General features: G+C 53.8%; 2 protein-coding genes across 12 annotated transcripts; one reads left to right on the forward strand and one right to left on the reverse strand.

The window, feature by feature from the left end:
- Positions 1-4: 4 nt before the first annotated feature.
- On the forward strand, positions 5-12,688 carry CCDC157 (coiled-coil domain containing 157). 10 transcript variants are annotated; one of them, XM_053279494.1, is made up of 11 exons: positions 34-157; positions 1,339-1,645; positions 3,503-3,674; positions 4,375-5,062; positions 6,717-6,794; positions 7,499-7,689; positions 8,634-8,810; positions 9,442-9,610; positions 10,471-10,610; positions 11,778-11,983; positions 12,084-12,688. In XM_053279494.1, exons 2-11 carry the CDS (start codon positions 1,398-1,400, stop codon positions 12,352-12,354), a joined length of 2,340 nt encoding a protein of 779 aa, XP_053135469.1. In that variant the 5' UTR covers positions 34-157; positions 1,339-1,397; the 3' UTR covers positions 12,355-12,688. The 10 variants fall into 10 exon arrangements, 9 of the variants coding, with proteins under 9 accessions (XP_053135475.1, XP_053135472.1, XP_053135473.1 ...); XM_053279492.1 differs by having other exon boundaries at positions 37-424; XM_053279493.1 differs by having other exon boundaries at positions 40-424; positions 11,895-11,983.
- Positions 12,689-13,176: 488 nt separating this feature from the next.
- Positions 13,177-27,109, reverse strand: RNF215 (ring finger protein 215). Of its 2 annotated transcripts, XM_053279505.1 has the most exons (10): positions 26,429-27,109; positions 22,810-22,938; positions 22,430-22,501; positions 22,240-22,325; positions 20,241-20,295; positions 19,550-19,654; positions 17,582-17,698; positions 17,357-17,494; positions 14,831-14,933; positions 13,177-13,781 (listed from the first exon to the last, which is right to left on the reverse strand). In XM_053279505.1, the coding sequence occupies exons 1-10, from the start codon at positions 27,071-27,073 to the stop codon at positions 13,759-13,761; spliced, it is 1,473 nt and encodes a 490-aa protein (XP_053135480.1). In that variant the 5' UTR covers positions 27,074-27,109; the 3' UTR covers positions 13,177-13,758. The 2 variants fall into 2 exon arrangements, with proteins under 2 accessions (XP_053135480.1, XP_053135477.1); XM_053279502.1 differs by lacking the exon at positions 14,831-14,933 and having other exon boundaries at positions 26,429-26,918.
- Between the last annotated feature and the right edge of the window lie 672 nt (positions 27,110-27,781).

A 27,781-nucleotide genomic window follows, 5' to 3' on the forward strand; every position in this document is an offset into this window, starting at 1 on the left:
TCCGCCGGAAGAAGCGGAGGCTGGGGGGAGGAGTCGGACCACTTCCGGTGGGCGGGTCTCGGGGGCGGCTTCCAGGGTTGCCATGGCAGCGGCCTGGTAAGCGCTGAGGAGCCCGGTGGAGCAGCTGCAGCAAGAGGGGCCGCCGCTTGACCGGCCGGTGGGTCATCAGAGGGGCCTCCCGGCTCGCCAGGGGCCCGCGCTTCTCTGGGCAGGCCGTGCCAGGCTTTTTTGCCCCCGGTTCCGGTCCATCTCGGCCGCCGAGTGGCTCCTCCCCCCCGCCACCTCTGGCTGAGCGCCCCCTGAGCACGTGCAGAGTTCCATGCAGGGCTAGTTCCACTGGGCTGAGTGGAGGCAGTGTGTTTCATGTCGCAGGGAGTCCCAAATGCCGTTGACTACCACTCCCATCAGAGGAACACTCAGCCAGGTTAGGAAACCCCTGCGCGCTCCTATGCTTGCAAAGATCAAGATCAACAAGCGAGGAGGAGGGAGTGATTGTGTGGGGCTGCTGTGTAGGATGGGGGGCGATGATCTCACATTCTGCCCCCAGCATTTTATGGAGGGTGGATGAAGAGCGGCCCCACCCAGCTGCCAGGATCTCCCACACAATCCTTCTCCCCTCCTCCTCCTGATCGGGAGTGTGCACAGCTCCCCCACCCTGTTGAGGTTCACGGGAATAGCCCCATGGTCTGTGGCTATTGGTGGCTAGTGATAACCGCTAATCAAGCAGCCTCAGGACAGAATGAGATGGTTATTGTTATTGTTATTATTACATGTTATATCCCGCTCTTCCTCCAAGGAGCCCAGAGCGCTGTACTACATACTTTGGTTTCTCTTTCACAACAACCCTGTGAAGTAGGCTAGGCTGAGAGAGAAGTGACTGGCCCAGAGTCACCCAGCAAGTATCATGGCTGAATGGGGATTTGAACTCAGGACTCCCCTGTCCTAGTCCAGCACTCTAACCACTACACCATGCTGGTTTAGCAGCAGATGCAAATGTGGTTGGTGGTAAGAGATCAAAGTGGGGGCAGAAAGGGAGGCCACAATTGGCCGCAGGATGCATACTAGTGTTGTTGTTTTTTAAAAGTGTTTTAATTGTTTTTGAATAGTTTTTATATTGTTTTTAGCACTGTGTTTTGAATTGTGTGATTTTATGTCTTTTAAAAAGTTGTTGAGCCTCTGGATGGGCCGGTTTATAAAAGTAATAAATAATAATAATAAATAATAGTGTGCATCTAGTATAACACTTCCTTCACCCACTGCTTTCTCCTCCACAACCACCAGTCCCAGCTGTTTTTCCTTCATATTCGTTCTCATGCTTCTCTCTTCTCCCCATCCCAGGAGCTGTTCTAAGACCCAAGTGCTTTGCCTGCCAGTGGAATGACATCAGAGGCGGCATCATGACGAGCTTTCTGGTTAATCAGAACTGTATAGAGAGCTTGCAGAAAGACATCACTGATCTGCAGGGAACCATAATCAACGTGTTCTCCCAAGCCGGGGCCACCCGTTATCCCTCCTGGAAGTTTCCTGATAAAGTATCCTGTGACCTGGACTTGGTTTCTTTGCTGGACCATTATGACTTTGTGGAGAACGACCCTGAGTTTACTCAGCACTCCCATGTGGTTCTCCTGGAACTCGTGATTGACAGGTGAGACCTCCTCTCTCAGAGGAGGTTGTTGTTTCCCGTTGTCTTCTGGACTGGTTTTAATGCATGGAAAGTTAGATTCCTGATATGCATTAGCAACAGGGCAGTCTTTGGGGCTGGTTCAGCAACTTCCTCAAAATGTGGCAGCTAACTTCCGGTTCTGGCTGGATCATATCTACGTGCTGGTTTTAAACCATCTGCACTGAGTACCTGTTGGTTTCCAGGCAGAATTAAAAGTGCGGGTGCTGACCTAGAGACAGCCCCAAACAGCCTGGATACGGAGTTTTTGAAGAGCTGCCTTCTCCTATGTGAATCTGCACAATCTTCACAATCTGCATCAGGAGTTCCGTAACATCTGGAGACCCAAGGTTGGGAACTCCAGTCTACATCACAGGGTCTGATGTGGGTGCCCTGCCTTCAGAAACCAGGTGGCTGACATCCAGGGTGTCTGGGTGCCACCCATGGCCAGCTGGCTACAGCAGGCCCAGGGCCAGCAGTGTCCAATCAGATGGGGCAGGGAGCAAGAAAGGCTCAAAGAAGCCTGGAGCACAGGGATCAAGAAACGTTGGCTCAATTCACCTGTCAAGGCAAAATATTTTACTCATCAGATGGTTCCTTGAGCTACAGTACTTATTGGGCATCATTTTTCACTCGCCACGGACGAGTAGATGAGCAGGTTTCCTGAGCTCTGCTGCAGCAGGCACCAGGCTACAGAGCTGGAAGGCACAGTAGGATTCAGATGGTTGAACTCCAACTAGATGTTTACAGCTTCGATCATCCCCAACCTTCAGCCATTATGGCAGGAATGTTGGGAGTTTTAGCCTGGCAACATCTGGGGACCCCAAGTTGGGGTTTCCTGGGGATCTGGGTCCTCTCCTCAGCTGCCATCCAGACGAACAGGTCTTGCAAGCTTCAGGGACGTATTTGCTGGAGGCACAGTGGGCTGCAGAGGGAAGGGGAGACCAGTGAAAATTGCCCATTCCCCATTGCATGCACAGAATGTTTTTCAGCACACACAGCATTAGTCTGGATGTCGGGCACCAATGCTATTTGATTTCCCAGCAGCCCTGCCCAAGGTTAATCAAGGTGTGGTTTCGAAGAAAAGCCACCAAAAAGGAAGTACTTTTTCACACAATGCATAATCAACCTATGGAATTCTCTGCCACAAGATGTGGTGACAGGCAACAGCCTGGATGGTTTTAAGAGGGGTCTGGATAAATTCATGGAGGACAGGTCTATCAGTGGCTACTAGTCCTGAGGGTGATAGGCCACCTCCAGCCTCAGAGGCGAGATGCCTCTAAATCTCAGTTGCAGGAGAGCAACAGCAGGAGAGAGGGCATGCCCTTAGCTCTTGCCTGTGGGCTTCCCAGAGGCGTCTGGTGGACCACTGTGTGAAACAGGATGCTAGACTGGATAGGCTTTGGGCCTGATCCAGCAGGGCTGTTTTTATGTTCACCCCAAGGTGAGCACCACTAGAGACAACTGAAATTTCTGGAGGGCATTTTCGAGGGTGGCCACCCCTGATCTTTGAGACTGCAAAACAGAGAGGATGCTGAGGCCTCTAAGATAGGGCACCTGCTTTTCTCTGCCTCTGGAGCACCCAGAGGAACATAGCAGAGTTCTGCTGCATTCCTTTTCTGTATAGGCAGTGCTGCCTGAATTGTTCCCCTGGGTGGGGAAAGAGAGGGCAGCAGTGCTGTGGGAAAGCAGCAGGGATCGCCATGGTTTTTTTGCCACTTCTGGGGGATGAGTTGCAAACCACACAACATGTGTTTAGAACTCAGCACTCCACAGTCTGATCCTTATATCCCGCTGGTTCACACATGTTATAAAACTGGGTTTCCTTTCTGTTCTCCGAAGGCTGCTGTTGCTGCTTCAGAGCTTCACAGGATACACTGAGAACTTGACCAGTGAACAAGCCATGTCCCCATCCAAGACACCGGGACCATGCATGTCTATCGGGCTGGCTGTGAAGAAGTACTGGAGCAGCATGCTGAAACTGGGGGCTCTCTATCAGCAGCTGGTGGCCGAGGTAGGCAGCCTGGGGGGGGGATTCCCTCTTTTCTGCTTGCACACCAAGCAAGCCCTCCTCTAGATATTTGGGGCTTCCCTGCTCCTGCAGTTTTTCCTCTCAGTTTTTGCTGGGTGCAGGTAATGGGGAAACTCTGAGAATTTCCTGTGTTCATACAGCGCAATTGTGGCATATATGCAAGCCACCCCCACTTTGTGGTATCCTTCCAGAATAAATAGTCTAAAATGCTTCACATAAGAAGAGCCTTGTTGGTTCAGGCCCAGGACCTCCCTAGTCCAGCATCCTGTTTCCCACAGTGGCCCACCAGATGCCTCTGGGAAGCCCACAGGCAAGAGGTGAGGACATGCCCCCCCTCCTGCTGTTGCTCCTCTGCAACTGAGATTTAGAGGCATCTTGCCTCTCCCCCCCCCATGCCTAATTTCACACACCTCTATCATGTCTCCCTGTAGTCACCTTTTCCCCCAAACTAGAAAGCCCCAGATGCTGTAGCCTTGCCTCATCAGGAAGGTGCTCCAGGCCCCTGATCATTCTGCACCTTTCCCAGTTCTACAATGTCCTCCTTTCGATGTGGTGACCAAAAGTGTACGGAATACTCCAGGTGCGGCCGCACCATCGTTTTGTGTAAGGTCATTAGGATATTAGCCGTTTTATTTCCAACCCCCTTCCTAATGATCTGCTTTCCTTTCTGTTTCACGTCTAGAAAAAATGTAGTAAAGACGACGTCTCCATCCTGAAGCATTCCCTGCAGGCAGCCCAAGCTGGGAATGAGCATTTTAAGAGCACCTCGGCCCTTTCAGAGTCAGACGTGACACTACCAAGCTTCCGGTCTGCCAGCAGTGGGCTTTGGGGCAGGGCCACTGCAGTCTCCTCTCAGGCAGAGCTGTCATGTGCTGCCACGAGGCATGTCCAGAGCACCCACTCCCAGACCATCGAGTCCTCCCTGGTCCCCTGCGATGCCTGCCAGAGCACCCAGGCCAGCCTCCGGGAAGTGGGCCATGCCATCACCGGCATCTGCACCAGCCAGAACCTCCCCTCATCTCTGAGCCGGTTCCTCGAGATGGTGGAGGAGACGCTTGGCCAGCAGCCCCTCACAGCCACGGACCTCAGCTACTGGGCGACTGAGCAGAGAAAAGACCTCTCCCGCATCAACAAGCACCTCCAGACCCTGACGGAGCTGGTCAACCCTTTGAAGGAAGGGCTGGAAGAGTCCGAGAAACAGAAGGACGCGCTGAAGCAGCAGCTGGAGACCTTCGAGGGCCGCCTCCAGGAGGAGAAACGAGCCCAAGAGCAGCAGAGGCGGGAGGCGGAGCTGCTCTTTGCAAAAAAGAACGCCGAGAGCCTGCACCTTGTGGCTGCGCTGGAGAGGGACAAAGAGGACCTCCAGAACAGTGACTATCCTCTCCTTGTACTCAGCATGGTTTCCTTCGATTCCGCGGTCTGCCCTCTTCCCCTTTGGAGGACGGGGCGATAGCTCAGGGGTAGAGCATCTGCTTTGCTTGCTGACCGTCCAGGGTTCACTCCCTGGCAGCATCTCTGGAACAAATTCATGGAGGGCAGGCCTATCAGTGGCTACTAGGCTGGTGGCTATAGGCCACCTCCAGCCTCAGAGGCAAGATTGCTCTCAGGAGCAGTTGCAGGGGAGCAGGAGCAAGAGAGAGGGCATGCCTTTACCTCTGATCTGTGGGCTTCCCCGAGGCATCTGGTGGGCCGCTGTGTGAGACAGGATGCTGGGCTAGATGGGCCTCCTTGGGCCTGATCCAGCAGGGCTGCTCTTATACAGAGCAACATCCCAGTTTCACTCCCTGCAGCATCTCCAGGTAGGGCCGAGGGAGACTCCTGCCTGAAACCTTGGAGGAGCCACTGTCATTGACTGTGGACAATACTGAGCTGGATCAGGTGTTCCCCCAAAAAGAAACTAGTACCCCTAGGGGTATTAAGGATTCCCAGGGATATCCAGAGCCCTCCTGCCTCCCCATGCTGCAGCCGCGCTATTTGTTCCCCATCTGAAGGTCACGGGCATGAAGTCGACAGGCCATCATGGGTGCAGACCCTCTTCCTCTGCTCCCGATTGGCTGGTTGCATGCTGAAGATCCTCGCACCTCTCCCCCCAGCCTGACTGACAGGCTTCAGAACATTAGCACTGAGCCCTCCCCTTGAAATTAATAGGTCCATTGATTTCAGTAAGACTGCTTATGAGTAACTTAATCATAACACTGGATGTGAGCCAGTGACTAGTAGCCTGTCTCCCTGGCTGTAACACTCAAGAGTGTGAGTACGTATGTACATTTACACATGTGTACATACACACCACACACACACACACACACACACACGGGTTTGCAGTTTGCAGGCATTTTAACATCGTCGCTCTCTGTGACTCTAGTCTTTTGCTATCTCTGTGAGGTATCATTCCCCATGCTGTCCAAGCAGCTTTATATCATAGATAGACATTACACACACACACACACACACACCTCTCTATGTGGTACCTAAGCTGAAGATTTATGGCAGAAGGGGTATATTTGCGGGGGGAAATGTTGGGAACCCTTGTGCTAGATGGGCCAACAGAAAGAAGCCAGCTGCCTCTGTTCCCTGAACAGTCCTGGTTTTGAACCTGCTGTTTGCCATGGTTTCCTGCTAACTGAGCAAGAGGAACCTTTTCAAAGTGGCGATGCTCTTTATTTAGCAGGGGGAGAGCAACTGGCCCTCTCCATCCCCAGGCACAGCCTCCCTCCAGTGGCTGCTGCTGGGGTCTAGCTTGCGTTTCTTTTTCAGATGGTGAGCCCTTTGGGGACCAGGAGCCATTTCATTCATTTCATTAATTTGTAAACTCCTTTGGGAGCTTTTGTTGAAAAGCGGTATATACATATCCTTTGCATTGGTATTCCTTCTCTGATGGGCAGTTTGTACTAAACAACTGCAAATATTTCTCTCTCCCTCTTTTCAACAAAAGTTCTCAAAGCAGCCCCCCTAGAAACCAACAAGACGGTGCCCCAGTCCCCAACGGGCTCACCATCTCGACTGTCCTTTGGCTTCTTCTAGGAGCGGCTTCCTTGGCGAAGAAGATCTCCACCTTGAAAGAGGAGCTCCAGCGGCAGCAGGCGACCATCCAGGAGCTGGGTAAGAGTCGCGGAGGCCGGGACTCTCCACTTCTCCTCATGCCCTTCGTAGGCCTGCTGGGCAATTTAAAGTGCCAGCTCCCGGCTGCAGTCAGGAAAGGGCCAGGTGCCCTGCAGCCCACGGGGTGGTAAGGGGTCATAAGTGTGCCCGAGGCTGCAGCCACTTGGGAGTAAGCCCCACTGCAGCCGTGACTTCTGAGCAAAGGCCGGCAGGCTTTGGCTGCAGCTCTGGGTTGGATTGCACCTCCAATTTTGGCAGTTTAGCCTCGCCTGTATCCAAGAGTGGGAGGAGAGCTGGCCTTGTGGTCGCAAGCATGAGTTGTCCCCTTTGCTAAGCAGGGTCTGCCCTGGTTTGCATTTGGATGGGAGACTTGATGTGTGAGCGCCGGAAGAGATTCCCCTCAGGGGATGATGGAGCCGCTCTGGGAAGAGCAGAAGGTTCCCAGTTCCCTCCCTGGCGGCATCTCCAAGATCGGGGTGAGAGAGACTCCTGCCTGCAACCTGGGAGAAGCCGCTGCCAGTCTAGGTCGACAGTACTGAGCTAGATGGACCGAGGATCTGACTCGGTATATGGCAGCTTCCGATGTTCCTAAGAGTGGGTCTGTGGAAGCTGGCTGAATCTTGCCTTCCCCGCCCGCCTTCACATTCTGAAACGGGGCCCCGGCCACATCCGGCCGGCCCACCTGAGCTGCTGTCCATCCACAGAGCGGACCCAGAAGGAGCTGCTGCAGGAGATGAAGGTGAAGATGGCGGACAAGAGCAAAGTGACCAGCCTGGAAGAGCAACTGGGGCTCCTTTCCGGCCACCTGGAGAGCGCCAAGCAGCAGCTGAGCTGGGCCAGCACCGAGCTGGAGAAGGAGAGGGCCAGAGCGGAGAGCGTGCTCCGGCACAAAGAGGTGCGGCTGGGGTGGGCCCCAGGGTCTCCTCTTGGCTTGGATGCGGCAGGGCTTTTCAGCTTGGGGCCCCGGAACTTTGGCCGTGGCGGGTGGGGATGATGGGAGTTGTAGTCCAGCAACTTCCGGGAGTCCAAGCTTGAAACCCGCCAGCTCAAGAGCAAACTACGCCTTGCCTTGGCAGTGAACTGCCTGCCTAGTTTTAAACCTGGAAAAGCAGCTGTACAGAGGAGCCCGACTGGGATCGGGGCCATGGGGGAGGGAAGCCCAACGCTTTCCCTCTGCACCATGACCCCAGACCACACACACACACACAGGGAGAGAGAGAGAGGAATTGATCTTAGCTGTGGAGGAAAGCTCTTATGCACACAGTTTGTAGCCTTCAGTTTTCCCTTTAAGCTCTTTGGCCACCCTCATTAAAATGCTGGGGACAGAATGTGGGTTGGCCGCCCCATCCTACCCAACTCTGGCTCCCACATGACCACTCTCACCTTGCTCTTTGCACTCACACAACTGCCAACCGGAAGCATTCCTGGCTGTCCTGTCTTGTCTGTCTGGGCACTTCTCCAATCCTCTTGAGGGGTTTTTTTGGGTGTGTGTTTGGTTTTTTTACATTTATATCCTGCTCTTCCTCCAAGGTGTACATGGTTATGTTTATCCTCACAACAACCCTGTGAGGTAGGCTAGGCTGAGAGAGACGTGACTGGCCCAGAGTCGCCCAGTGAGTTGCATGGCCAAATGGGGATTTGAACTCGGGTCTTCCTGGTCCTAGTCCAACACCCTAACCACTACGCCGACATCACCCTGTTCACCTTGTGCGGACGAGCCCTTTAATTCCTCCCACCACCTGTTAAAACGTGGCCCTTTGACTGGACCCTCCTGCCCAGGGGAGCCTTGACACCGGGATTGCATTTCACCCAGCAGCCCCTCCCCCCCCCCCCTTGAAGTCCCTGCAGGCCAAGCAAAGGGCCCTGATGCAGCAGCTGGGTCATCTGGACCAGGAATGTGAGGAGCTGAAGACTGGCCTGGCCGATGGGGAGGACGAGAGGCAGATGCTGCAGGAGCAGCTGGAGAAGGGCCAGGAGGAGAAGTGGGAGCTGCAGCGCCAGTTGGAGGCCCAGCAGGTTGGTGGGGGAAGGGGTTTGCGGGCTGGGGACCCCGTGTGCAGGGATCCCCAGCTGGTATAGAAATGTACTGAATGAATGGGATAAATAAATAGATGGATAAATATCCTGTAGGCTCCTCAGCAGAGTGAGTTTCCCCACCTGGCACGGCATGCTCTGGCCCACACATCGGACCGTGCCCTGCGGTCGTCGGCCTAGTGACCCATGGCTGGAGCCCAGAGGGGAACACTCCCCCCCCCAGCACTGTGCCCTCGAACAGGGATTCCCAGATGTGGTGGACGACAACAACTCCCAGACTCCCCAAGCCAAAGCCACTGCAGGTGGGGATTCTGAGAGTTGGAGTCCACACCATCGTTACACAGTGCATCTAGATGATGGCAAGGAGGAAAGAATCCGAGCCGTCCCCCTGCTACGGGTCGGGACTGATTGATTTTTTAATAGTGGAAGAGCCTTCCATCACACGGGTTGCACAATCCAGACCCACGTTAATGGCCTTGTCCGCTGTTAATGAGAATCGGGCCCCGTCTCACTTGGGAAAGGCCCCTCCGAGCATCCCTGCATAAGCAGCGTTTTTCTGGATGCAGCATCCACAGCATCTGGGGAACTCAGCAGCCCTCTTTTCTCCACACAGGAGCTGACTGCAAAGGTGAAGCAGGAGAAGCTGAGCTTGGAGCAGTCCACGTCTGACCTGCAGAGGACCATCTCAGAGCTGGGGGAGCTTATCCGGGAGCTGAAGGAGAGAGAGAGGCTCTTGGTGTCCTTCCCAGACCTTCACGTCCCTGCCGAGATGAGGTTTGAGAGTAAGGAGCCAGAGCCAAAGAGCATTCCCCGTGCTAGGGTCAGCTCCCGTGGGGAAAGCTCAGGAGGGCCTTATCCTTGGTAGCCCCTAGAGATGTGGCACTCCCGGCCCCAAGAGACTGCGGTCTGCCTGCGTTCAGCCTTGTGACTGAGGATGGTGGGAACTGTAGTCCAACAGCAGCTGGGCGTAGGAAGCTGCCATATGCCGAGTCAGACCCTTGGTCCATCTCACTCAATCTTGTCTTCCCAGACTGGCAGCGGCTTCTCCCAGGTTGCAGGCAGGAGTCTCTCTCGGCCCTCTCTTGGAGATGCTGCCAGGGAGGGAACCTGAAACCTTCTGCTCTTCCCAGAGCGGCCCCATTATCCCCTCAGGGGAATCTCTTGCAGTGCTCACACTTCTAGTCCCCCATTCATATGCAACCAGGGCAGACCCTGCTTAGCTAAGGGGACCAGTCATGCTGGCTACCACCAGACCAGCACTCCTTTCTGGTCAACTTTATGACCTGCTTGTGGGCTTCCCAGAGGAATACACTGTCAGAAGCAAGATACAGAGGCCCCGATGTACCTTGAGCAGGATGACACTCTTCTGATGTTCTTATGAGCACTAGTTGAGATCACAAATATTTATATACTGCTTTCAACAAAAGTTTCCACAGCAGTTTGCCTAGAGAAACAGACAAAACAGCAGTCCATCAGGCCTTCAGCCTGAGCCTCCCTCCTCCTGGCAGCAGGTAGAAGCCTGACCACTGCCCTGAAAGGGACCCTCAAGGGCTGCTGTGTCGAGGGTCTGGCCTTGAGGCCCGGGGTCTGCTCTGCGCTATCCCCTCCTTCCACTCTGGCCTTCACCTCTGGCTCTCTGCAGGCACCGGCGACATCGTGGCGGATATGGGGAGGCAGCTGCAGGCCAACAACATCCGCATCAGCATCCTGGAAGAGGAGAACTCCCGCCTCCGGGCGGCCGTGACCAAAATGAAGGAGGCAGCCCAGCAGGGAGCACCAAAGGTGTGTGTGTGGGGGGGACCTCTGGGGGCAACAGGCAATCCGTGATTTGGAGAGAAGGTCAAGTTTAGTTTTAAAAGTGGGGGGGGGGGGCGTCTTCAACATTCCTGCATGCCCTGCATGGGGAGAAGGCCAGGGAGAGTGCTGCAGACGAGAGTCGGGGAGCCTTTTTGTACTGTTCTGCTATCTGTCTTGCAGATCTCCCAACAGAGCATAGTGGGAGGGAACCAATCCTTTCCGCAGGCAGCCCCGCGGCTAAATGTGCATCCGATTCCCCGAAAGAGCAACTGCATCTCAAGGGTGCTTCGCTCCCGTTTTGGCCCCTCCCACTAGAACCCCCCAGTACAGACGGAGAGCTCTCTCCGTAGATGGCTATAGGGGTCTCTCGCTCTGTCCCAATGGAAACTGCTTCTAGCCATGCCTCTGTGCCGCCGCCCCCCCAACTTCTGACAGGGGTGACACCCCAAAGCCTGGAAAGAGATTCCGGCAGATTGAGGAGAATTGGGCTCCTTTTAATTTTAGCCCTTACAAGGGAAGGGGAGCTGCTCCTGCGGACGCCAGTATGGATTGCCTCCTTTGCTAAGCAGGGTCCACTTTGGTTTGCATTTGGAGGGGCACTGAGATTTCCCCTTCGGGGGTGGGGGCCATAGCTCGATGGAAGAGCCTCTGCCTGCTTGCATATAGGTGGACCCGACTAAACCCCCTGGCTTCTCCTGGGAGAGACTCCTGCCTGTACCCTTAGAGAGCTACTGCCAGCCAATGTCGACAGTCCTGAGCTAGATGGACCGGTGGTCTGACTCTGAATAACTCTGACTGCTCTATACAGAGTCAGGCCCCTGGTCCATCTAGCTCAGGACGGTCTACACTGGCTTCAGTTCCTCAGGGTGACAGGCAGGGGCCTTTCCCAGCCTGACCTTCTCGGGGGAAAGGGTGCATCCCTACGTGCGGCCAGGGATTGAACCTGGGGCCTCCTGCAAGCGTGAAGAGGTTCTACCACTGAGCGGCAGACCTGGCCCTCCAGCTGTTGCTGAACTACAACGCCCATCATCCCCAGCAACCATGGCTGGGGCTAATGGGAGCTGTAGTTCAAGGGCAGCTAGAAAGCCAGGTCTGCCCACCCCTCCCTTCCGGGGCATCTCTTCCAGTGTTCACACCTCGCTGCCCATCCAGATGCAAACCCAGGTGGGTCTTCATGCCGGTCCTCCTCCCAGGACCTTCCCACGGCCTCAGGACCGTAATACATTGACTTCCTTCCATGGGCTGAGGTGGGATTTCCTCTCTCGGCAGCTCGCGTGCCCCACCCAGCTGTGGAGCCGCAACTCGGCAAAACCCGGCTGCGGCGACGGCGGGACGATGCTGACGACGCCTCCCGCAGGGTGAGGAATCCCGGCTGCAGGCAGGGTGGGGGGCGGAGGAGGCCGGCAGGGAGGAGGCCCCTCCCTCAGCTGCGGCGGCTTCCTCTTTCTCCTCCCGCAGGCCACTCGCAGTCACCGGGTTCCAGGGAGCAGCCCTGATGCCCCCCAGCGAGGGGAGCGCGGACCCAAACGGATCTCCAGGCGGCAGGGGCAGCGCCGGGTCCCAGAGCCGTTGGGAAAAGCCGCCCGCTGCAGAGCCCGCCCGGAGAACAGCCGCGGTGTACTCCTTAGCCCACGAGGGCCCGGCGGCCAGGAGCCCCTCCGCCCGGACCAGGGGGAGAGGAATGGGCCCGGGCCAGCCCGCACACTGCACCCGGAACCACCGGAAATGAAAGCCCAGCGCAGGACCAGGAGGCTGCCGAGGGCCTCCCGGGGGCTCTGCCGCGTGGCCGTGGGGTGCGTGTGGCGGTGGGGAGGCCAACCAGAAGGGCTGGGCCCCACAGGAGCAGCCAGCGCCCGGTCGCCCCACTCCCAAGAATCACTGGCTAACGGGATGTCCCCCACTCCGAGTCACATGGTCTCTTCTGAGGGTGCGAAGGGAGGGCAGGGACTTACTGGCGACTTTTGGTATCTTCCATCCCACCCTGGACTGGGGTAGGGGGGCAGGGTACCGAGTTCGGATTCAATAAAATCAGATTTTTTAAAATAAAAAAACCCTGAAACCTCTCTGGAGTCTGTAAATCATTAGAGCCCACCCCGATTTGTTCTCCCCTTCATCTTGGGTCAGTCCATGCCACCAGGGCAGGGGTCCTGCCGCGGTGGGGGTGGGGAGGGAGTCTCTAGACAAAAAAGTGCCGGGCCACCTTGAGGCCGTGTGGGGTATTGCCCCGGGTGCAGGCTGGTCCCCCACCCGGCATGGCTAGGAAGGGTGCCATGGTGCATCTCTCGAGAGCCCGGAGGGCCACGGCGGCCTCTCCTCTCCACTCCATGGGGAAGGTCTTTGAGGATTCTGAAGTCGAAGCCCCTGGCTCTTTGGCGAGGCTCCGTTCGGCACTTGGGACACTTCTTCTGCCTCCTGCCAAATCGGCCGCTTGCTGCCCCTCAGCCCTGACCCATTTCCCTCTCGGCCACCTTGAGGTGCTCCCCAGCTTCCCCGCGAGGCGGCACAGTGGTCGAGATCCGCGGGCAAGACAGTCACAACACCCACAGCCCCGTCTCTTTGCTTGGTGTTTATTAGTACAGGCGGCTTCCTACGGCCAAGCGCTGACCTCCAGGGCCGTGGGCCCCCCTCCCAAATGGGCTGGCGGGTCGGGGCAGCCCCGAAGCTGTACTCCGCCCCTGCGCTGACACTCGGCTCCTCCTCTCGAATAAGTTAGTATAAATAAGCAAGCAGTTCAGAGGCCACCCGCCCCTTCCCAGCAAGGGAAACTTCCCGCCAGGAGCAGCAGGCCTTTCCCTGACACCCCACCCCACCCCACCCCCCAGATGCTGAAAGAAGCCATTTCCGTGAAGATCCAGGTCGGAGGCCCAAGTCACCAGTTTCACGCTGCCTGGGTTGCCCAGTGGACACGCCAAACGGGTAATGAGTTGGTCCAGTCTGGAGACACACGGCGGGCCCCAGAACGGACGAAGACGTTATTTGACAGAGACACATTTTTCATCTCGAGGAAGTCCAGAGGGCGGGGAAGGATGCTCTCACGGAGCCCCCAAGCACCGGCCCAAAGACGCCAAGTTCTCTGCCCCTGCGATCCTCTTGGAGTGCCGGCAGATCCGTCTTCAAGGAGGAGTTCGTCTTGCTAGCTGTCTTGACAGCAGTTTCCTGGAAGGGGGGAAAGGGAGGACCGGGGGGGTTACTGAGGAGGACGACTCTGGCCCTGGGCTGCTTGGCTCCTGACTGCAGCCGTGATTTTGCGACTGCATGTGAGGTTGGAATAAAGGAGGTGTGGGAAGAATGCAAAAGTCAGGCTCTGGTGGTGGTTGCTACACAAGTCCCTGAAGGGGAAGGAGATGAGCAGTTGGCACGGGCGAACCGTGGATGCGCAAGAAAAGGACCTCAAATCGGAGGGCCTCTGAGAAAGTGCGGAGTTCCTTTTTCCAGAATGGAAAACGCAACAAGCAAAGTACGGCTAGTCAAATGTCTCCCTTCTGAAAGGAAGCAAGAAAAAGAAGAAGCGCAGAGTGCTTTTGAGAGGCGATGCCCTCGTCCCACCCATCTCTTGGCCCGCCCCCTGCATGTGCCACTAAGGATAGTTGCTTTTCTCTTGGAAAAAAACCCCTCTCCCACCAAGGAGGGAAGCCACCATGAAAACACCAAACATAGAAAGGCGTTCTGGCTTTGCATTTTTCTGTTCCAGCAACTGACCAAGAGAACAAAACTGGGGCTGGGACCTGGGTTCAAGCTTCAAACTCTGGGAGTATAAGGGTCTGCAAAATAGGAGCCAACATTGCCACTAAGCATACAAAGAGTGCCTTCCCCTTGGCACAAAGTAACCACAGTTGGGGTTCGGGAATCGGCCTTCCAGATAGTCTTCAGCTCAACATCTCTCTGCACCGCCCACAAAGCCAGAGATCCTCAGCCTTGGGTCCCCAACTACAACTCCCACCATCCCCAAACATTCAGCCATTCTTGCGGGGGGCGATGGGAGTTGTAGTCCAGCGCCATCGAACGACCCAAGTTTGCGAATGGCTGCCCGAGGCTCTCTCCTAGTCCTGTCGCCAGTTCCCCGAGGGGGGCAGTCCAGGCCCATCTCCCAGCTGTGGGTTCGAGTCTCCTGCCTTCGCTTCTTCCGACGTGGACGGCAGGCGGCAGCGTGAGAATTCAAAGCAGGGCTGGGAGGGTCCGGGCAACCGCTTGGGGACACATCTTACCCAGAATGTTGTGCTTGCAGAGGGGGCAGGTCTGTTGCAGGAGGAGCCACGGGTCCACGCAGTCCCGGTGGTATTCGTGCAAGCAGGGCAGCACCCGAAGCCACTGTGGAGAGGGGGGGACAAACTCAGAGGCTGTGGCCACGAAGCCGAGCAGCCAGCCGGCACGGTAGCCAGCCCGTGGCCGGCAAGCTCACTACGGAGCCAGGGGGTCGGCCTCCGCTCACCCTCCAGGGGCCTCCAACAGCTCGAGCCTTGGAGACTGGCCCCGAGGCAGACCCATGGCGCGACCACCCTTGGAAGACGGCAGAGAGCTCTGGTCGCCACACCTGAAGGAGGGCGTGGACATTTTGTGACTGATTTTAAATGGTTGAATGGTTTCAACTTTTTATATATGTTTTAATTGTTTTATGCTAACAAACAGCGACGAAAGTTTGGGCGGTATATAAATGGGATGGATGGATAAATAAAAGTGCAGAGAAGGGCAAGCAAGACTGTCAGGGGGCTGGAGCGACTCCCCTATGAGGAAAGACGACATCCTCGGGTCCTTTTTAGGGTTCAGAGAAGGCAGGTAAGCAGGCGACATGATCGAGAGGTATAAGATTAGGCACGGTGTGGATCAAGTAGAGAGAAGTTTTCCTCCCTCTCATCATATGCGAACCCAAGATCATCCGTGGAAGCTAAACGCTGGGAGATTCAGGACAGACAAACGGAAGTAGTACTTTACGCAACATGTGGTTGACCTGTGGAATTCACTGCCACCGGCTGAGATGCTGGCCACCAATCCAGATGGTTTTTTAAAAAGGGATTAGGCAAATTTGTGGAGGGGAGGGCTACCCATGGCTACTAGCCTGGAGAGTGGTCTATTTCCAGCAGGATCAGAGAGGGCATGACACCCCTGAACATCAGGGGCCGGGCTACACCCAGAGGAGGGGGCATTTCCCTCCCTTGCGGGCTTCCCAAGTGTGCCTGGACCTGGCCGGCCACGGCACGAGGCAAAATGTTCTGGTCAGGCTTCCCTTTGGAAGAGGGCAAAACCACAATTCGCAGAGCAGGAATACCATGAGTATTAAGGCATGCAAATGAACATGTGCAGCTATCTAAACATCTGGCTGAGTAGTTTCCAAGCTTATGTTTATGTAAGAAGTCGTTCTTCAGTAGAATGAATTCTGCCTACTTCTTTAAAGATTGTGACTCTGACCTTGGACTCCTCCTGCCTGCTGTGAATTTGGTTTGGATCCCAAACTCAAAAAGTGTGAAATCCAACACACACACACACACCGCCCCCTAATGGCACAATGGGGAAGTAACTTGCCTAGGGAGCAAGAGGTTGCTGGTCCATATCCCTGCTGGTATGTTTCCCAGACTATGGGAAACACCTCTATCGGGCAGCAGCGATATTGGAAGGTGCTGAAAGGCACAATCTTATACTACGCGGGAGGAGGCAATGGTCAACCTCTCCTGTATTCTACAAAAACAACCACAGGCCTTTTCTGTGGCCGCCACGAGTTGAAACCGACTCAACCGCACAACACTCTCTCTTTCTCCCTCAAGAGAGAATATATATATTTATCATATTTTCATACCGCCTGATATGTACATCTCCAGGCAGTGTACAAAATTTAACACAATATAGAAAAATAAAAACAGATCAGAAATCCACAAAATACAATAAGAACAATCCAATAAAGCAAGCTAATTATTCAAATTAAAATGTACTTGGGATAGGTATGTGCGGGCATGCATGTGTGCGTGTATATAAAGAGGCAGGAGCGGGGAGAGAAACAGACATATTTAGTGACAACAGTCCCTTTTTTGAGTGTTTGCCTGGTGAAATGACATGGCAGACTGGCAAATACACCTGGCAGGGTCCCCTAGGAATATGGTTTGTATCTGCCCGTAATGCAAAAATTATTCAAGGAGGACATACAGACAGAGTCACAGTGATTTCATAAGCCACCCTCCCTTGAAAAAGTAGGCTAAAAATCGGGCCACAACCTTTGATTAATAGGATGAATTGATGCAACACGGGAGAGGAGAGCTAGTCTTGTGGCAGCAAACATGAGTTGTCCGTTTAGCTGAGCAGGGTCTGCCCTGATTGCATATGAATGGGAGACTTGATATGTGTGGGCACTGTAAGATATTCCCCTTAGGGCAGGGATTCTCAACGTGTGGGTCCCCAGATGTAATTGGACTTCAACTCCCATAATTCCCAATCAAAGGCCACTAGGGCTAGGCATTATGGGAGCTGAAGTCCAGTAACATCTGGGGACCCACACATTGAGAAACCCTGCCTTAGGGGATGGAGCCACTCTGGGAAGAGCAGAAGGCTCCACGTTTCCTCCCTGGGACCTCCAAGCTAGGGCTGAAAGAGACTCCAGCCTGCAACCTTGGAGAAGCCGCTGCCAGTCTGTGAAGACGATCCTGAGCGAGACGGACCAAGGGTCTGACTCAGTAGAGGGCAGCTTCCTATGTTCCACACCCCAGGCACTCCCCCCCCCCCCACACACACCCTGTGTCAAGCACTACCTGATTCTTGTGGAACCGATCCAAACAGATGGCACAACTGTCAATCTCGTGAGCCCAGCTCCGAGGAGGCCTGCCAGGGTGGTAGCGCCGGGTTTTCAGGGCCAGCAGCCTCCGCTCAATATGCTGCTTGAGGTCCAGCTGTGGAAGCAAAAGCCAGGATCAGCCCTGCCTGCCGGCAACGGACGGTCCCGTCTCTGCCGGGATGAGGGAGGTCGAAGGGCCCACCTCCGAATCCTGGTCCAGCTGGCTATGCCGTGACTGCCGCTGAGCCTGCACGATCACGCCGGTGCTCAGGACCAAGGCGATCAGCAGGATGGCGTTCCACAGCTGCTGCAGGTACCTCTGCAAGGGGAGCCCAGACAAAAAGGCCTCATTCAGAAGGAGACGGGAGGGGGGCCGTTTTCTGGGGAAGGGTCTAAACTGCCCCTGCGGAGCTGTTTTTTGTCGGATCGAGTCCATGAGCTAAGCCCCCCCAGATTTCAGACCACAGCACCAATGTTCCCTCTAACAGGGATGTGGCTGACTACAACTCCCATAATCCCTAGCCAAAGGCCACTGCAGCTGGGGATGCTGGGAGCTGTAGTCAACATCTGGGAATCCCTGTTAGCGGGAACAGTGATCTCAGCACCATTGCAGGTACAAATGCCCGTCTTGTATTTACCTGAATAGAAGGTGATTCTGAATCTTTCAGACAATGCCTTAGAAGACAGAGGTTATATACTTGCATTTGCCCCAAAGAATGGAGGAGAGCTGGTCTTGTGGGAACCAAGCATGAATTGCCGCCTTGGCTAAGCAGGGTCCACCCTGGTTTGCACTTGAATGGGAGACTGCAGGTGTGAGCACTGGAAGAGATTCGCGTAAAGGGAGGGGGCGCTCTGGGAAAAACGTCTGGAGAGGAGAGCTGGTCTTGTGGTAGCCAGCATGACTTGTCCCCTTAGCTAAGCAGGGTCTGCCCTGGTTGCATATGAAAGGGAAACTAGAAGTGCAAGCACTGTAAGAGATTCCCCTGAGGAGATGGAGCTGCTCTGGGAAGAGCATCTAGGTTCCAAGTTCCCTCCCTGGCAGCATCTCCAAGACAGGGCTGAGAAAGACTCCTGCCTGCAGCCTGGGAGAAGCTGCTGCCAGTCTGGGTAGACAATACTGAACTAGATGGACCAAGGGTCTGACTCAGTATATGGCAGCTCCCTATGTCCCTATGGTTCTCTCTTTTGTAAGAAACGGAAGCTGAGAAGTTTCCTTAAGCTGAACTCTGCCTCTTTTCTGTACTCCTGCAAAATTGCTTCTTTGAAGTTTAAAATCCCCCCCCCCAAAAGTGTATTTGAAATACACACAGTGACCAATCCACTTCAAAATAAATATACAGAGCCCTCCCACCCAAAGCCCCAGGCCAAGCCACCTCGGAAATACCCAAGCGGGGAGGATAGCCCATACAAGCCACATACAATCCCACCCACACACCTTCTCGATGGCTCCCGCAACAAGGCAGGCACAGCACACAAGCAGGCAGAGGTGGGGAAGGCAGAGCAGAGGGCCTGCACCCTTGCCGGGGGGCAGCCAGCACCGGCCCCCGGCCTCCCAAGTTCCTTCCAACCCATACTGCTGAAGAGCCATGGGGCAGGGAGAGACCTCTGTGCTAGGCCTGCCTACCCGCCGAGAGGTTGCTAACATGCTGGATGCAGAAGGGAGGCTCTGCAGAGCCCAAGTCTGCGGCCGGGCAGGGAGGAAATTCCCGGGGCTGGCCCCTGGCAGGTGCGCTGCTGGGGCCCTCCAGGGGAGCGGGGAGGCCAAGGCCCCACACTCGCGTCCCGAGGTCCAGGCCTGTTGGCACCTCTGTATTGTCACAGAGAAATACGAATGCAACCAATATTTATAATACCGCTTTGCAACCAAAGGTTCCCAAAGTGGTTTACATAGGTGTGGATCAATAAATAAGTAAATAAAAGGGCCCTCTGGCGCCAAAAGGCTCACAATCTAAAAAAGAAGCCTCCAACAGCCACTGGAGGGATGCTGTGCTGGGGATGGATAGGGCCAGTTGCTCTCCCCCTGCTCAAAAAAGAGAATCGCCACTTTTTTTTTTTTAAAGGGGTGCCTCATTGCTCAGTGAGCAGGAAATACCAATCCAGCCGTGGCCTTCTAGGGGCCAGGGCTGCTTCCGCAGGACCCCTCGCTCCTTCACCCAGCAGGGACACCAACCTGGACTCGGGAGCTGTTCTCTCCAGTGCAGATGACTCCTTGCCACTCGCCGTACAGGCCGCCCCGAGAGAGACCACAGGTCGACCACAACGTCAGCGTCAGTCCCTGGAAAAGAGGGGAGAACACCCAGCAACGTCCGTCAGGCTGGTGCCTGGCAACGGAAACCGACAAAGGGGATCAATATTCAGCGTGCCGGAGAGGATCTGAGGAAGCGGAGATCTGACCACCCCAAAGGAACGCATGGTGGTTTTAGCCACTGATGGCGGGAGGGAGGTTTCATTTAGGAACTTAGATGCATGGAATTCTAGAGTGGGAAGGGAGCTTGGAGCGGCCCTTTTCACACATACTGCTGCCAAATCCAGCCTCCCCCCATCCTATATCAGCAGGTGACCACCATGTGGCCCATGTGGGCTACAAACCACCAGTTTCCAAAACGGTTCCAACAGCCTCATGGAAAATATACAAGGCGCCAGCATACCAGGACCTGCCCACAGCGCCCTGTTTCTAAAATTAAACCAAAATAGATCCGCTGCTCAGGTTTTGCTGGCCTTGTGTGTCTGTGGGAGAGAAGACTGTGACCGTTAAGTCAGTCTTGCAGACCACAAAAATGAGGATCAGAGAACTTTACTGTTTCAAAACATACATGCTAAGGATGGCCTGGTTGAGGGATGAATCCCCCAAGATTACGTACCACATTCTCCAGTAGCACGGCTTGATACGTAATCTTTGCTGTTGCCCGGAGTCCTCTGCAGGCAAAAAATTGAGAACGGGAAATAAATCAGTTCCGTCATAAGAACAGCCTGTTGGATCAGGCCCAAGGAAGCCCCTCTAGGCCAGCATCGTGTTTCACACAGTGGCCCGCCAGATGCCGCTGGAAGCCCACAGGCAAGAGGTATGAGCATGTCCCCTCTCTCTCCTGCGGCTGCTCCCCTTCCTTGTGCTGTTGAGAGACAAGGGCTGTTCCTCTGAGGCCTTCAAAAATCCCACCCCATAAAGTGGAATCACATAGCGCAGGAGTCCTGAACCTCGGGTCCCCAGATGTTGTTGGACTATCACTTCCATCACCCCCTGTGGCAGGGGGTGATGGAAGTTGTAGTCCAACAACACCGGGGGACCCGAGGTTCAGAACTCCTGGGGTACCCCCCACTGGGCAAGAGCGCCATCCCAAAGAGAAGGGACCCTACCCCACAGCAGCCCCATAAGCACAGAAGAGATGTAAACAATGAAACTGACAGATCGGTATTGTTCTGGGGTGCAGACAGTAGTAGCCACTCCTGTCTGTCTGAATATGGAGTGGGGTAGAGATCTAAGCACTTTAGAATTAAGGGCAGGCAGGCAAATAGTCCAAAGATGAATACTTGAAACAGTATACAGCACTTTGTTCCCCAGGATATCATTCATTCATTCATTCATACATAGAATGTATGAGTGTGTATATCTCCTCTTTCCCCTTTTTGTTAAATTTGATCATATATTAATTTTATTTTTATTTTTTATTTTCCCATTGTTCCCTATGGCCGAAACACTCGAAACGTTTCGAGGTTTGTTCTGTCGAAACAACCGATTCAACTGCTGTTTCAACAAAACATTTCAGCTGTCTGTGATTTGTTTCGAGCTCAAAACAAGACGCAAAATCCGTTTCGTGCACATCCCTCACACAAAGCTGTCTTCCAGTGAGTCAGGCCACTGATCTGGTACTATCTACTCTGAGACAGTACCAAATCAACTCTCCAAGATCTTAGGCTGAGGTTTCTCTCCACCTAGTTACCTGGAAACCCTGTTTATTGTAACTGAAGACACCAGGGGTTGAATTTAGAAACTTCTGCATGCAAAGAATGTGATTGATTGATTGATTAAGTGCCATCAAGTCGGGGTTGACTCTTAGCAACCACATGGATAGAGTCTCTCCAGGAGGATCTGTCTTCAACTTGGCCTTTCAGGTCTCTCAGTGGTGCATTCATTGCTGTCGTAATCGGGTCCGTCCACCTTGCTGCTGGTCGTCCTCTTCTTCTCTTGCCTTCCACTTCCCCCAGCATTATGGATTTCTCAAGGGAGCTGGGTCTTCGCATCATGTGTCCGAAGTAGGATAGTTTGAGCCTGATCATTTGTGACTCAAGTGAAAATTCTGGATTGAGCAAAGCCTATGATCTACTGCTAAATTAAGCCCCCTTCCAAGCTCCGGTCCCTGCAATTTTACTCCAAGCCAGGCCCTAGAGATGGGAAGGATAAGAAGCAGGGGCGGGGGGGACCACTGCCTCACCTCCCGTTTCTCAACAGTCACTCTGGCTGCTGTGGCTTTTAGTAGCCCCAGTAAAGCTTCTAAGGGTCTGGGAATCTAGCATATAGTCAGTGCTGAATTTAGCTTTCATCTGATATTCCAAGCCCCAGAAAAGGGATGCATACATAGCCTTGCAAATAAATCCACAAAAGTGACTAGCCCACAAGAACTAGCCTGCCCGCAACTCCCCAGGTTAGTGGTTTAGTGACGAGAGAGAGAGAGAGAGAGAGAGAGAGAGAGAACACTAACAAACACATACCTAAATTTGAAAGGATTCTCTGCCTGGTTGCCTGGAGTCAATCCATAGTCACCCAAGGCGAGCAGCCATTTACCAGACTGAGTTAGGCATGGGAATAAGGACACAGCCGCCGGCCCACCCCCACCTGCTCCTCACTCAGCCAGCCCGACTCACCGCAGCAGCGCACCGAGGAGTCTGGTAACGTTTTCCGACGTCTGGATGACGATCACAGGCTTCGAGAGAACCTGGGAGACATCCAACTGCAGGGTGGAGGAAAGGACGGGTCAGCGAGGGGCGGGTCAGCGAATCCTTGGTCCCGGCAGCAGCCCCCCCCGTCAAAGGGACCACGGCCACCCATGCCTACCTCTCGGAGGGCATTCTGATTCAGGGCAAGGATGAGCAGAGCCGAGGCTCCCAAGACGAGGGCCCGCTTCATCTGGAGAGGAAGAAGTCGCAGGGGGAAAAGGAATGGTTGGACTACAACTCCCATCATCCCCAGCCACAGTGATCAGGAGTTCCCAAATGTTATTGGATCGCAATTCTCATCATCCTCAGCTATAGCGATGGCCACTGTGGCCAGGGATGATGAGAGTTGTAGTCCAACAACATCTGAGGGCCCGAGGTTGAGAACCCCTGAGCCAGATCAAGAGCTCGGGAGTGTATCCCCATTTTTCATCAAGGGGCCAATGCGTGTGTGGGAACCAGCCCCAAGGAGCACGGCTGGGCCAGGCCCAATGCACGTACCTTGTTGACCACTGCTGTGGTGAAGGACTCTTCCTTGCTGCCTCTCGGGACCTCTGCTTGTTCTTCTCCCACCGGGACGACGCCAATCCAACTCTCAGCATCCTCTAGTTTGGGGTCAGTGTCTCCCACCTGAAAAGCGGGGGGAGCTCAACACTTGTAGCCCATGGCAATCCTCACCAGCTACCGACAACTCCAAGGAAGTTACAGGGCACCATCCTAAGACTACGCTGTATACATAATGTTAGAGAGAATGGAGGGATACGTGTGCCGTTTCCCCGAGCAATCAGGTAGGGGTATGAACGGAATGCGATTCGAGCACCGAATCGCTGCACAGCCTCCGCACCTTTAACAGGGGGGAAAGCAAGTCCATACCTGCTTTTCTTCCGTTTGCCGCCACAAGAAGGTCGGTGGCGCTCCCCGCGGCAGGGCATCCCCCAGCTGCCCTAGCGCAGTGCCAGCACACACATGGCGGCCACGCGTGTGCAGTGATTCGGTGCTCGAATCGCATTCCGTGCATATCCCTGCAATCGGGCCAGTCTCCAGATTTGGGGAGGAGGAGACTGGGCCATGGGTTAAGCCAGAGTGCTCAGCTATGAACACGGCCTTGCCTAGACGTCTCCTATGAAGACTGGCTCAATTGCTTGAGCAGGAAAATGCCGCACGTATCACAGTGTTCTCCCAAACATTATGGACAGAGCAGTGTGATGCAACTACACAGTGATGCAGGAAGCAGAACTAGTTTTCTGTAGATGTAGATTAGCTTGGGACACAATCAAACGGTCAATCACGAGTGGCAGTTGAGAGTGTGGCAGTTGGGAGTTAGTAGAGGGGAAAGGAGAAGCGGATTTTGGGGTCTGATGAGAAGCAAGATTGGAGAATACAGAAGGAACCACAGGTCTAGCACCTGTGGTTTCACGTATCCGCGGTCGGATAATGGACACCCGACTAGTGTTCTCTCTAACAGGGATTCCCAAATGTTGTGGACTACAACTCCCAGAGTCCCCAGCTGCAATGGCTGTTGCCTGGGGGTTATGGGAGTTGTAGTCAACACCACCTGGGAATCCCTGTTAGAGGGAACACTGTACCCGACCTTAATATACACAGGGGTGGAGGGGGGGAGGCAAAAAAAGGGTTAAACCCACATTTCCGCGGCTTGGATGTAGCCGGAAATGACCTTGGAGAAAGAAATCGGGTGCCATTTAATGGCTCGTTTTCCGCCAAAAACACCCCCAAACCCGCTCAGGAAGGCCCCACTCTGAATGCATTCCGCACAGAGATGGGAAAAATTAGAGGCCACGCTGTGTTAAAAGACGCAGCCTCAATACTGTAGCCAAGCAAGTTAATCATCCTCCTGAAGAGCAGTGTACCCAAGCTTCCAAAAGTATCTTTAATGAAATTTCATTCTTGTTTTCGTTTGAAACGTCTCCGACCCTGTCAACTACCTTCCCCACATCTGCAAAGTCACGTTAGCGGGATAAGAAACCCGAAGTGTTACAGAGGCTTCATCACAAACAAATGGTGACAGAGGAGATATAGGTGAAGTAAACAAGCTGAAGGAACCTAAAAGGTGAAAAAAACATCTGGAGAAAAACTTAACGCACACCGTAGAATCAGACCCCAACGCCACCAGCAGCAACAACTTTCAAGATCTAAGGCTCCGATCCGATTGCACTCTCACTTTGAGAGTAAGACCTACTGGACTCAGTGGGGTTTCCTTTTGAGTAAGAATGCACAGGAACAGACTCTGAATGCAACCACCACTACAGATGTCAATGCTCTCTCTTTTCCATCCCTTCTTCTGTCCTCTCCCCTGCCTCTCAAAATTTAGACTGTAAGCCCCCTGGGGCAGGGACTTGTTCAGTGGCACAAATCACCACCACTGACATCCAGCCTGTTTTAAAAAGGAAGAGTTTGCATCCTCTTTTCTGTCTCTCCCCAAGCACTGGGCATGAAGGGGAGAGGGAAATGGTCTTATAATCTAACCTGTTGCATATTTTGAAAAGCTTGTAGATTGTTTGTGCAAAATAAAGTCAAACTTCACAGTGACCTTCAGTTTTGCATAAACAATCCTGCCGCTTAAAGTAGCTGGTAGCACTACTTTTTAGAATCAGAATCATTTTATTTACAGCCATAAGCCAAACAAAATTAAAACTTTAGACTGTTACCAGGCATAAACATACAACATAAAATAACTAAAAGATACACAAACAGCCTCATAAAACCCCATGGCGAGAGGTCAGTTTCATAGCCCCATATAAAAATTTAGCAACCAGTTTAGTAATACCCACATTAACATCAGCAAGACATAAATTAAGATTAAAAAACACCTTTCCTCTAGCATATACTACTTTTTACACCAGAATATGCTAGAGGAAAGGTTGTGGGTTTTTTTTAAAGGTTTAAAAAGAATTTTAAAATAAATTCTGAATATAATCAGCAGATTTTAACGGCTATTGTTCTCAGATTTTTAACACTCAATATATCAGTTCAATAATTCAAAGAGATGCCCAAGAGAAGCAGATCTTTCTCAGATTCAAATTTGCTATGATTCACATGTTTACCATATATGGCAATTATTCAATTGAGTGAATGTCTAAAATTGAAATCCTACAAATCTCAAACTGTTCTTCTATTTTCCTCTTGCAAGCGCATTAATGAAAGATTCTAGGACATATTTAATTTCTTGAACTTCCCTATCAGTGTTAGCCACCCAGAGAACAATTTGTTATGGGGTGGCTAACAAATAAAGCTGTTTATCATCATCATCATCATCATCATCATCATCATCATCATCGTCATCATCTATGCAAAACCATCATCATCTACACAAAATGACTGCCCAGTTAATGACGGATCTCACATACTAGTTACCCCTAACATAGGGGTTCTCAAGCCTGGGTCCCCAGATGTCACCGGACTACAACTCCCATCATCCCCATCCACAGCAGCCAAAGGGATGATGGCAGTTGTAGCTCAGCAACACCTGGAGATCCGCAGCCGAGAACCCCTGAGCAGTGTTCCCCGAACGAGAGATTCCCAGATGATGTTGACTGCAACTCCCATCAGCCCCAGCCAAAGGCCACTGCAGCTGGGGATGATGGGAGTTGTAGTTAACGACATCTAGGACCCCCTGTTATAAGGAACGCAGCCAAAGAGCAGCCCAGGAGACCTTGGAGAAATCATTCGACAGATAAGATGGGAACTGGGGGTGGGGGCTGCCTGGACGCTGGTTTTGGAGGGGAAAGGGTAATTTGCAGTGGGGGGGGGATATCGCTTTCTGCCTGGGAGAGGATGCCGGGGAGTAAGAGAGGGGTCCAGCAGGGCAATCATGGGGGGGGGGGCTATGATGATGTGCAAGGGGAGGGCCAGACTGCTCTTGCTGGGGGGGGGGAATGCACAGCTTAATGCATGCGGAGGGGAAGACGGGGGACGGCGGTCTGGGGGCGCTTGATGATTGCTATATGGGGCAATGTTGGGGATGCCAAGAGGAAATGTTGGGGGTGCCCCAGACCCTGGTGGGGAGGGGGTCCTCTGCATGACGCGGGGAGGGGGCGCCGGTTTGCAAGGGGCTGCCCCCCCTTCTCTCCCCCCCTCCTCCCCCCCCCCGGGGCGGGCTCACCAGCACGAGGCTTCCCCGGACCTCCTCCTCCTTGGGGGGCTCCTCTGCGGGGGGCGCCGGCTGCTGCTGCTGCTGCTGCTGCTTCGCCTTCTCGGGCTCGTCGTCCTCGTCCCTCTCCAGGCCCGGCCGGCCCAGCACCGCGCCCAGCAGCGTGTAGCCGCCGCCGCTGCTTCCCTGGGCCTCGGCGGGCAGCAGCTGGACCTCCACCCGGGCCGAGGCCCCCACCTGCCCCGCGGCCGCCAGCAGGCCGCCCAAGTGGCCCAGCAGGCAAGGCAGGAGCACCGGCGCCGCCATCCGCGCGATCCAGGCGAGCAAGAGGCAGGCAGGCAAGCCCGCCTCCCGCAGCAGGAGGAGGAGGAGGAACGGAGAAGCGACGGGCGGGTCGGCCGGCCGGAGGAGGAGGAGGGATCTCGCAGAAGGCCGAGAGCCCCCGGAACTCCCCGCCACTTGACCTCTCCCCGCTGGGGCTATGTCGCGAGTCGGTCTCTCCCCACCACGGCGCCCCCCACCCACCCCCGCAGCTCTCCTCCCAGGAAACCATTCACCAAGATGTGGATGGGTCTGACTCAGTATATGGCAACTCCCTCTGTCCCGATATATTTCGAAGAGCTTGTTCGTGGATTTGTTTGTATGAAATAAAGTCATCTTCCTGGCGAGGAGACCTATAGAGCTCAGCTTTTGCACACACAACTCCTGCCACTGAAATGAGCAGAATGCCCCTACTTTTTACCCAGAATAATGGCAGGTGGGGCGGGACGTTTAAATAATTGTTTTTGTTTTTCATTGGAAACAAGTCGATACAATTAGATACATTCTTTATTCGGTCACTGACCGGGAAAGGGGGAAACGTATCAAAACACCAGAGCCTGACAACAACAACAACAACAACAATATCCAATAGCTATAACGCAGAAGAGTTAAAGGGCTGTAGAAGACGTCATATAACTACTTGTCTCAGCAATCTTATCAGAAGAAGCTTGCAGGGCTCGAGATCAGAATCTCGGGATCAGCGTCTCGATCCAATAGCTAATCCATTAAAAAAAAATTCGCTAACAATATTTAAAGCCAAGTCGCCTATTCAACTGCCATTTTAGTGCAAAGAACATTTTTACTGTTTCAAATCACAAGATCATCCACATTAGTCACAGAAAGCGTAATGGAAGGTTTTCTGGCTAGGACCTTTTCATTCATTCATTCATTCCATTTCTATGCCACCCTTCCAAAAATGGCTCAGGACGGTTTACACAGAGAAAGAAGAAGCAAAAAAGATGGCTCCCTCTCTCCAAAGGGCTCACAATCTAAAAAGAAACATACGATAGACAGCAACAGTCACTGGAGGTACTGTGCTGGGGG

This window comes from Hemicordylus capensis, chromosome 15 (genome assembly GCF_027244095.1).
Source record: "Hemicordylus capensis ecotype Gifberg chromosome 15, rHemCap1.1.pri, whole genome shotgun sequence".
Lineage (NCBI taxonomy): Eukaryota > Metazoa > Chordata > Lepidosauria > Squamata > Cordylidae > Hemicordylus > Hemicordylus capensis.

Bases quoted from the DNA above. Each gene is read 5' to 3' on its own strand.
- CCDC157 (XM_053279492.1), top strand. From the start codon at position 364: ATGTCGCAGGGAGTCCCAAATGCCGTTGACTACCACTCCCATCAGAGG. The intron at 1,646-3,502 runs GTGAGACCTCCT...TGTTCTCCGAAG, and splicing joins CTGGAACTCGTGATTGACAG to GCTGCTGTTGCTGCTTCAGA. The intron at 5,063-6,716 runs GTGACTATCCTC...GGCTTCTTCTAG, and splicing joins CAAAGAGGACCTCCAGAACA to GAGCGGCTTCCTTGGCGAAG.
- RNF215 (XM_053279505.1), bottom strand. From the start codon at position 27,073: ATGACTTTATTTCATACAAACAAATCCACGAACAAGCTCTTCGAAATA. The intron at 22,502-22,809 runs GTACGTGCATTG...CTTCCTCTCCAG, and splicing joins CCACAGCAGTGGTCAACAAG to ATGAAGCGGGCCCTCGTCTT. The intron at 20,296-22,239 runs GTGAGTCGGGCT...TTTTGCCTGCAG, and splicing joins CTCCTCGGTGCGCTGCTGCG to AGGACTCCGGGCAACAGCAA.